General features: G+C 43.9%; 1 protein-coding gene across 1 annotated transcript in view; it reads right to left on the minus strand.

Moving 5' to 3' along the window:
- The window catches only part of LOC111863691 (netrin-3), a 425,919-nt gene extending 420,212 nt beyond the window's left edge, over positions 1–5,707 (minus strand). Inside the window, exon 1 of the mRNA XM_023850223.2 lies at positions 4,123–5,707. Coding sequence (XP_023705991.1) covers positions 4,123–5,371 — 1,249 coding nt within the window. The 5' untranslated portion in view covers positions 5,372–5,707. The remainder of the gene's footprint in view (positions 1–4,122) is intronic.
- Between the last annotated feature and the right edge of the window lie 4,981 nt (positions 5,708–10,688).

Below are 10,688 nucleotides of genomic sequence, written 5' to 3' on the forward strand. Positions count from 1 at the left end.
CCCAAGGAGTCCTACCGTATGTGTAAGATCTAGAAAAACCGAAGTGAACGGAGTTCATGGAGGTAGGCCTGGGCCCACTGGGGCTGTAGTGCCAAGGAAAGATGTAAATATGTAGGAATAAAAGTAAAAAAGTAAAGCTATCCCTGTACCAGGTCATGAAGGCCCATAGGGTTGTGAGACGTTGAGGGTCCCACATTTTCTAGAAAGTCGGCTCAAAGATGGCGGTAAGGTTGTCAGCCTTAAGCACCGGTCGCGCTTTAATCCCCAGGAAAATTATTTATTTAATTCCTGGTACTCATTTCTGTTAGAGGCTGAGTAAACCCCAAGGCCTAGTGCGACTGAAAGGATTAGGTCAATTGAAAAAATCCAATGATCTCATAGGGACCTGATCCCGCGACCTCCCCGTTTGTAGCATAGTGCCATACGCCCTATTTTAACCTTTGTACGTAACAACTCAAGGGGCCATTATACTCTAATTACGTTTTATTTCTTCGCGCAAGAAATTTATTACGAAAAATTTAATTGTAAAAATGGATCCATTTTACCCTACAATTCAATAACATTTTTTTTCATTTAAGAAACCATTTTGATGATAGTCCATGCGACCGAAACATGCGGCACTGAGACAACAGAACTGATTAAACCACTGATATATTATATCGATTTTAATTGATGTTATTGAAATCGGAATTAATTTACTTCGTTGTTGTGTCAACAGCCCTAATACCCCGATATTATAATAAAACACAATGTAAAAAATATCATTTTTCCCCGTATTTCTACAAGTGCCTTTCACGTACGGCATAAAATATTCATGCACACTTTTCTTCAATCTGGAAATACACGAACGGATCTCCGCAGATGTGAACAGGCATCGTGTACCCTCTTCGCTTCATTTTGATTTTCCTCTTCTGTCTTCGCGGGTGCAGCAGGCACTTTAAACTTTACTTTGCTTGTTACGTTACTTTTACTTTGCTTGTTGGATTTGAGGTTCTCACAACGGCACAATCTACTGATCTGCTACGTCGTGTAGTTAGGAGAAATCCCCGACGTTTTGGAGGAACAGGTTCGAATAACAGAAAAAGAAAACATATCTCTATTTGCAGCTCACTTCTTGCAGGTGTCTCCCTCTGCTCGACTCTGAATGTGACGGCTACGTTCTTCCGAAACGTGGGGATTTTTTCCGAGCTATACGGCGTTAAAACCAAGACGACCCTATTCTTATTAAACTTCCTTATTTTGTAACTAGCGACGTAGAAGTTAGAAGATGGAGCCCACAGATATGATAATGTGCTGCCTGGTCAGGGCTATTGCACACCTCAGGGGGCAGTGACAGTTAACTGTGGAGCAATGCAGGGATGATTAGTAGAGAAAGACAGAAGAAACGTGGAGGGTAACCTGCTGCAAGGCCGCTTCGTACAGCAGGAAAACTCGCATGAAATCACAGGGAACGGACGCAGTTCTCCATGGAGAGAAGTCAGCGCGTAAGCACCTGAGTCCGGGTGCCTCGGGCCTCTTTCTTTCGCTTGGGGCTGCTGTAAACTGACTGGGGGTGTAGAGACACTAACTGAAACACTCCCGCTTAAGTAAACGGAAGGTTCTGACCTCAAATCTGGGCCCAACGACTAGCTATAGTTAAGAGATTTCTGTTATTTTCTTCAGTTCCTCCAGGCAGATTTTCGAATAAATGTAAAAAAAAAAGGTAAAATTCATCTGCGGATCATGTCTTGAAAACGAATGGGGGGGTTGATGTATAGCTCCACCATGCTTTACCTCGACACTAGATGGAGGTAAGTTGTCAGATTCACGTCCCGGTTGCTTTATCCCCGGGAAAAGGGGCTGGGTGGGCCCCAAAGCCAGTCTGGATGCTGTTAATATAGAAATTCTTTGCCCCTGTCAAGAATCGAGCCCCAGCCATCCAGTCTGTAGCCCGTCGCTATACAGACGGATCTACTCCTAGATGGAAGTAAATATTATCGAATAAATTAGAAGACTTTTCCACTTCTCGACCTTTTTTATCAATTGTCATGGAAGAGATTGGCCGTGGTGTGTAAGTAGATACTTATATAAGACATTATGTACCGAAGTGTTTAATTAATTAAACTCTGGAACAACCTTTTATTTCCCCATAGATGTCAAATGTCCATCGCAGTGGTCGCGCGGTCTAAGACATTAACTGTTTTCGCCCGCTCCAGCACTGGGATCGTGGGTTCGAATTCCACTTGAGACTTGGACAGCTTTGTACGTTTATTATGTCTGTGCTGCCCTATATGCAGATAGAGGCCTTCGGAGGGCTAATCTCTTGTTCAAGGAGTCCTATCGACTGCGTGAAAGACCAAGAAACTGAAAAAATGACGAAGGCCTAACCAAGGACTGTAGAGACTTAGATGTCAAACAGTAAATTTGATCAGTATATTGCATGTATGTTAGGTAATATAAGGGACAGCGCTTGTATGTTACTTGACCGTATGTAAGCTGGAGCGGAGAGACTGCAGTGGCGTGGATAGGCATGGTTTTTTTTTTAGAGAAAAATCTGACGAGTAAAATTTTAGTCCAGCTAATGAACTGAGGTTGAACGTGGAAGTAACGATTACGTGAATAATTAAGTAAGCAGTTATCCTGCAGCATGAGAACGCAAGTAGACTCAAGCTCTGGAGTTCCCATATATTCAGGAGTGTGAAATATTGGCCCAAACCATACGAAAACGTAACATTTGGGGACTAATGAAAGGATTCTGTGAAAGTGTGTTACTACGGTTGCCGGCAGGGGGTGGGCAATAGAGGAACATCCTCCCCTCCATCGGGATATCTGAAAAGAATTAAAATCAAGAGAGAACATATACTAAACATTAAAGAAATAGGAGCCGGTAACGGTAGCCGAGCGGTCTAAGGCATACACTGTCTTCGCTCGCTCGGAAACCGAGATCATGGGTTCGAATCCCACTCAGGGCATGGATGTTTGTGTGCGTTTTTCTGTGTTTATCTACAGGTAGAGGCCTTGCGACGAGCTGATCACTCGCCCAAGGAGTCCTACCGTATGTGTAAGATCTAGTAAACCGAAGTGAAACGGAGAGTTTCATGGAGGTAGGCCTAGGCCCAAATTGGGGCTGTAGCGCCACAGGAAAAAAAAAATACGAGGATCCTGAACATGGTTTTTGGCGTGTCAGTGTTTCGGTGTAGGAACCCACATCTCTGGTGCAATGTGTGAAACTATTTGTAAACGGTATAAACCTAAGGTCGTAAGAGAATTTTCTGGTTGTGAAGAGTTCTGTTTTCCGTGATATAACACTGTGTAGTACACTGAAAGTTAACCAACGTTTCGTAGGAACATGTCGCCTCCATCTTCAGGGTCAAAGAATAGGTCGATCAAGAAATCAGAGTTCCTCATGACACCTGAATTCAAGCTGGTATCTTGCTCGGCTTATACTTTTACACTGAAGATGGAGGCGATGTTCCTACGAAACGTCGGTTAACTTCCAACGGACTGCATATGTTATATTACAGAAGATAGAATTCTTCAAAACCACCGCTGTGAGAACCTCAAATCCTACAAATTCTCTCCATAATTCGTTTGGAAATATTTCTGGCGGTCGAAAGTTTGTGACAGAGGTTAATTCATTATATCAACGTTATGTTGTGTGAGGTCGTAACTGACATACACCGCATTTCGGAAACTGAATCACTTTCACCACGGCCACGGGCCGAGTCGTCAGATCCCCTTGATTTTTATATATTTCTGATGAATGATTTATTTATCTCCACGTACTGATAGATTACAATTAAAATTCTTTTTGTAGCTTTTATAATTTTCATCAGAAGTTTGGTTCATATCTCCTGCTGATAATATTTGTTATTAACAAGACGCATGCCCAGCTTAGAACTTCTTCCGATGTTCAGTTATCGATATTATGTCTTTCTAATGGGACAGCTTCCCTTACGCCTGGTGACGGAAACAGTATCAGTTTCCTCCGAAACTGGTCAGCGTTAGTATCGAGTTCTCTGTTATATATGTAACAAATTCTGCCTGCAGACGCAATTCGTATTGCGGTGTCATAGATGTGGCACAAATCCTACGTTTCATAAAGAGAATCTGTAATGTCAGATATAAAGAGCCGTTGCCTACCTTTGCATTCGTTGGCATCCCTGGCTGTGGCCCTGCCCCAGGGTCTGTCGAAGTGGAAGGGCTTGCAGCGCTCGCAGTCCCTACCGGCGGTGTTGTGCTTGCAGTCGCAGGCCAGCTGGCCGTCGCGGCCCGCCGGCACGCACTTGGAGGCGTGCCCATTGCACTTGCATCGTCCCCCGACTGCGAAGTCGGACACGGCATAGTGGTATGACATGGTGGTGGTCGTCGTGGACGCGAAGCTGTTGGTCAGGCCATTGGGACCGCTGTCAGCAGAAATGCTCGCCGCAGCCACCGGCTCTGGAGGACCTGCAGCGTGGTTCTCCATGTCGTGCTGCGGATGTGGGCTCTTCGTGTAGTTGTCTTCCTCTCCCAATTTCAGAGCCGTCTGCTGAGGATGGCTTTCAAGCATTCCTCTGTTCTCCTCGTCTTCCTCGAAGCCGTTAGGCAGATGCAGCCGATTGAACACCACTTTGATATCCGTGGCTGTTACCCAGTCTTGTAGCACGGGACTGTTATCGAAATCTGAGGCGCTGGGGCGTCCCTCCAAGGTGCTGAAGGCAATGCGAGAGGCGATCGGCCCGCCCTCACCGCCGTTACCATTGAAGCGGTGTGAATCAGTGCAGAGAGCTTCTTGTTCATTGGCTTTCGTGATGGTCGCCCTATTGGGACGACCGTACACCTTGCGACACTGACTCGAGTAGAACTGGAAAGGCTGCCAAGTCTTGCCGTAGTCCATGCTCTTGTAGATGGCAATGGAGTCTGGTTTAGCTGCTCGAGGACAGAACTGGAGGCTTACGTATGTCAGCTCGTACTTCTTGCCCAGGGACAGCGTCAGGGTCACGTTGTCTGGAGGACTGGAGACGCTGGTAGGTGATACGATTGGTTCTGACCTCCAACAAGTAACGTTATTGGGGTTGTTCAGGTCTGTCAGGTATAAAGCGGGGTGACGACGTTTCGGCTGCGATTCATCGCAGATGTGACACATACCACCATTAACACCACCTCCACCAGGTATATCCGAAACGTCGCAGTACCTCACAGGTACCGAGGCACCGCAAGTGCTGGAAGCTTCAACAGGATTCCCAAACGCTGCGTTTACAAAGTCTGGGATACAGCGTCTGGGACGGTGCTCATCGTAGCAAGGGTCTGGAGGATTCTGCTGAGCCGCGAACATCTTGAGGAAGCTGTCACTGTTACCTGCCTCTGTCACGAGAGGGTAAAGCAACATCAAGAACACGATAATCGCCATGATTCTGTACCGTAAATTAAATCACCTGCTTATAACAGTCTGTCACTTGCGAAGTGCTCCTTCCTGCATGTACAGACACACTTAGACATTCTGTGACGAACCTTTTTGTCTTCTAAACTTACACCTTAATTTGATTTGTGTGTACACTGAGAATTTCCCCGCCCGTCCAACACCCCGAACCGCTGCTGCGTTGAGGTCTTCTATACGGGAAATGTCGCACTTGTATATATGTAATTATACAACTTGATTCAGAAGTGTCCCAACGGGAAGATGCTGGGTCGTGTCGCGCGGCGCGCACCGGTGACGCAAGAGAAAGAGACAAACAGAAATGCTCACTCTGCGCCCGTTCTGAAGGCCGGCCGGAACCACACTGAGAGCGAGCGGACCGAGGAAGCGAGTTCGACCAGCGCAGAGCACAGTAGACGCGCGGGCGGGTCCAACGGCCCAATCCCCGCCTCTCTCGCGCCGATCGCATACCCCCTCCCAACCCCCCAACACGCAATCAGGAAGAAAAAAATGTACATATCACTATTCCATTTCCTGATAACGGTGCTTCCCTCTTCACCGTTTCCCTTCTCCTCTTTGCGTAAAAATGTTTTATGTTATTTCAATTTTGATGAACGTTAAGAAAATTAAGGACTGCTTTATGTTAAAAATGGCATTTCCACGAAATGGTACCGGGGTACGATGAAAATTTTATGCTTATTTGTATATTTTCGGGGCTTACCCTCATATACGAAGGAGCCATGATGGCGTAGTTGCTATAGCGACTGGCTACGGGCTCGACGACCGAGGGGTCAGAGTTGGAGTCCCGGTAGGGTCAAGAATTTTCTCTTCCCCACGTCGTCCAGACCGGCTCTGGGGTCCACTCAACCTCCTTTCCAATGGGTACCGGGGACACTTTCCACGGGGGTAGAGGAGCCGGAACGTGAGGCTGGCCACTTGCCTCCAGCTAGTGCCGAGACCAGGAAAATATGGATCTATACATCCACTTCCCCATACGCCTCATGGCATAGTGATAATTAGTTAAGCATATACCGGGAATACGGTCAGTTACTGAGTATCAGATCCCCAAAATGGCTGGCCTGACACGAACGCCCTAGAACCGTATTCGGAGGGTGTGGGGTTCGAATCTCGGCCAGTACACCAGGTATCCTGAGTGAGCATTTTATAGTTCGCCTCAGTCCCTACGGGATGTCAAGATAGCACCATGACCGCCAAAATCTTTCCAATTCATTGTTCATCAGTCATCCTACCATTCGACGCCATATTGTTTAGTTACTGACATGGCCGTAGATAAGCCAGGAACATGATCTGCACAAAATGGCCCTTGCTGATTCAGTTCGTGTCCTGACAGAGGTGTTGTTATGGTTCTCCCATTATCTCCGTGTATCTTAAAACATTTGTCATTTAAATCATAGTGGTCATGTAAAAAAAAAAGTAAAAAAGTAAAGCTTTCTTTGTAACAGGCCATGAAGGCCCACAGGGTTATGAGACGTTGAGGGTCCGACATGTAGACAATCGGCTCAAAGATGGCGGTAAGGTTGTCAGCCTTACGCGCCGGCCGCGCTTTACTCCCCAGGAAAATTATCTAATTAATTCCTGGTACTCATTTCTGTTAGAGGCTGAGTCGACCCTAGGGCCATTGTGCGGCCGGAAGGATTAGGTCAATTGAAAAAATCCAATGACCTCATCGGGACTTGAACCCGCAACCTTCCGGCTTGCAGCATAGTGCCTCAACCAATTACGCTATCGCGTACCACCTTCTAAGAAGAAACTCTGTATTTTACCCAAGGAATGTATTTGTCTATTTTGTGTGATTCTCATAATATACAGAGATTATTTCCTTAAACAACTGGTTTTGGTATTGGAGACTAAGTGAGTGTTCTGTTAGATAGGAACTCAGTTTTTACAGATAAATTTCAGACTTCCTCATGTTAACGTCCACTACGTATCATCTGTTGTTGGTTAGTTGCTGTTAAGTAATATACGAATTGGCTAGTTTTGTGTATAGTAGTAATGGGTTTAGAGTCGCTTCCACGGCATAGTTATCCGGGCACTTAAGTCTTGAGTTGTAATCAGTGCATATGCCATTGTGCATTGATCTGGCGGATATCTCAGCGGATTGTCTTCTAGCGTGAACGAAGAATTAAATAAGATTATTCTGTCTGAAACAATTCATAAGACTCGAAATGGACGATTAGACGGCTACTCTGCAGCAAATGTCAGGGAGATCATATCAAGGAAGATGTGTTGAGCCAGCTACGAAACTCGCATTAGGAAGACGAAAACTGCCTACAAAATTTTAATGTTGAAACAAGAATACAAAGGATAGATTTATATTTGGGTCGAAAATGTTTCTTTCTAAGTCATGAGCTTGTAGAAATGATTAAATTCAATCACTTATCTGCGTACTTACTTGGTTCTACGGTCCTATCAGAAACTTTGAATTCTTTAGCATCATGTGTCCTTTCTTCTCTCATTCGGCCTGTTTCGGTGGATCGTTAATACTAACGTTTTCCTAGGTACGGTTGAAAGCCTCATGCCAAATACCCTGCCTACATGATCAAAGGTACCTTTCCTCTGGCTCGTCTTTCAACCCATGGGTGACTACCAGAAACCAATACTCCCGCTAGCATAGGTCACCGGGACACGCAAACATCCCCACTATATTACAGTAGTAACTCTGTGGTCTAGTGGTCAGAGTTCCTGGCTACAGATCCAGAGGTCCCTGGTTCGATTTCCGGCGCTACCAGATTTTCTGAGAAGTAGTGGGTGTGGAATGAGGTCCACTCAGCTTAATGAGGACAATTGAAGAGCTATTTAAAGGAAATAGCGGCCGCAGTCTAAAAAAACCGAAATTAACGACCGTGGTAATCCGTTGTGCTCACCAGGCGACACACTCTATCCGCTAAATTTGGCACTAACTTCGCCTACAAGCGACGGCCGATCTGTCGGTATAATTTGCTTGCTGACTAAAACCACGGAGTTTAGTTTTATTACAGTAGTAGACAAGAGACAGTATTTGAAAAGTTTATAATCACTCATGGAGCCGAGCCCTTCTTGAGAAGCTGCCAATTGTGCAGATACTCAGGAACTTCCCAGAATTTTATGGAATTCGAAGGTTCATTACAGTGTTCAGGAGAGCCCTCCAGCGGTCCCTATCGAAATAAATGTTTATAATAGGAAACAATTTTAGTTAGGCCTATTATAAATGAGATTTTTTAATGTTCCGTGATCCTTCCACTGGCCATGTGATGATTCTCATATGTTGTTACATTAAGCGAACTTAACTGAGCGCTCTTTGTTCTCTCTGAATGTAATGTGAATGTGATTTGTAATGTATTACAAGTTGATTGATGTGTGGTAGCGACGTGTGGAACCAGAATTCTAAGTGTCATGTCACGAGTGCCTAGTTGCATTGGTCACAGTAACAATGTCCACACGGGGTTCAGGCGATATCTCTAGGGGATTTCCATAACAATGGCTGCAGCTGAACATCCTTGTCTTCTTTGCATACCGATCTTTATTCTACTGCACTACGCTTTCTACTCATCATCTTGTTTGTTTTGTTAAGTTGACGGCGATTTTCAATGTTGATATGCACATGTGTTTACTTCGTACAATGGATACAGGAGTCTGTTTCAAGATGTAATGCAACTGGAGTTGCGTTTTACAGAAGGAAATTAGAAACTAGCTTCCTTTATAAGACTCGAAATTCTCACAGCGCTAGCAACCAAAAATTCTATTTCCTTGGATGCGAATTGATGCGATTTGAAGTGACTGTGAGACTGTTATAAAATCCGTTGCCAGGATAAGACTAGTGAATACTGGGAACCCTAGTACATGTGTAACGGTGAAATGTAAAGTGTGTAAATCAGAGATAGCGCTGTAGCGCTGGTAGTCTCGGGTTGTGAATGTATAAGGTGTCAAGAAATTCCATCATCCAATCCAGAACCCGTCTTTTAAGTCACGTGCAAACCCCCTCATTTTTCTCACGAGTAACTGAAAGTTTACATTCCGTGACGCAAAGCAGACGACGAACATGTATCTGTGATTATCATATGAGATGCAAGCGAGTAAAATAGTGTGTAGACCACGCATGTGCCATTATGCATAATGGCCTTAAAACACGAAACTAAAACCAAAGCGAACAGATAAGAGGGTACCACATTCACGGGATATGACTGGATATTTGAAAAGAAAAATTATTGGCTTTATTTCAGTATTTTATTATTTCTTGATCACTTATGTGAGAAATTAATACTTTAGACGGTGGTGGTAACAAATTGTACTTCACGCTAAACTAGCGTAAAAGCCCTTGAGAAATCGATGGAATTCTCATCACTTTTATACAACTTTCGTACTGTCAACCTGACTGTATTAGGGGTGGGCCTCCTCGGTCCCTTGCACCGCGACCTGCAGTGGTCTATTGGGCTTTACTGTCAACTTCCTCTGATTTCTCCTGTATTCCTGTAATCCTACATGTTATCGAATTATATACCGAAACAGAACTTTATCGCAATCTCCCACGAATAACACGCACTATCTTGAACTATGACATTTATATATCATAGAACACTTCATATATGTATTTATATCAGAATATTATTAGTACTCAGTGAACAAACACGACACAGAAAAACAAATTACCTCTTTCTTGGCCTTGACTTCTACATAACTTACATAATGCAGCTTGTTAACACACTATAATTCGTTGCTATAGTAATAAAAATTACTCAATTTCAGAATTTTCAATTGGCACTTATGTTACATACTTATACAGAGGTCGGTATAGGAGAATAAGTCATGTCTTGTTTATATTCAACAAATTATATTATGGTATATATAATTCTTATCATGTAATAATATTACATTTGTTTATATTAGATAGTAAATTATGTTATACTGGATTATATTTAGCTAGGCTACACACTTATTTTCTCTTATGCCATGTATAGTATGTTAAGCTACGCGATAACTAACTCTTTTTAACTGTGTCTTTGAGAAGCCGCCAATTGTGTAGCTATTCAAGAATTTCTGAATATTTTATGGAAACTGAAGGCTCGTTACCGTGTTCACAAGAGCCCCCCATTGGTCTATATCGTAAGTCAAATTAATCCAGTCCATGCCCCCCCCCCTCAATTTCTCTAAGATCCATTTTAATATTATTATACCACCTACGTCTAGGTCTTCTTAGTGGTCTCTTTCCTTCCAGATTTCCCACCAAAACCTGTAGTGGATTCATTTTCTCCCACATGTGCTGTCCGTTTCGTTCTCCGTGATTTGATATTCAAATTATATTTGGTGAAAAGTA

The sequence above is a fragment of the Cryptotermes secundus genome, unplaced genomic scaffold (assembly GCF_002891405.2).
Source record: "Cryptotermes secundus unplaced genomic scaffold, Csec_1.0 scaffold369, whole genome shotgun sequence".
NCBI lineage: Eukaryota > Metazoa > Arthropoda > Insecta > Blattodea > Kalotermitidae > Cryptotermes > Cryptotermes secundus.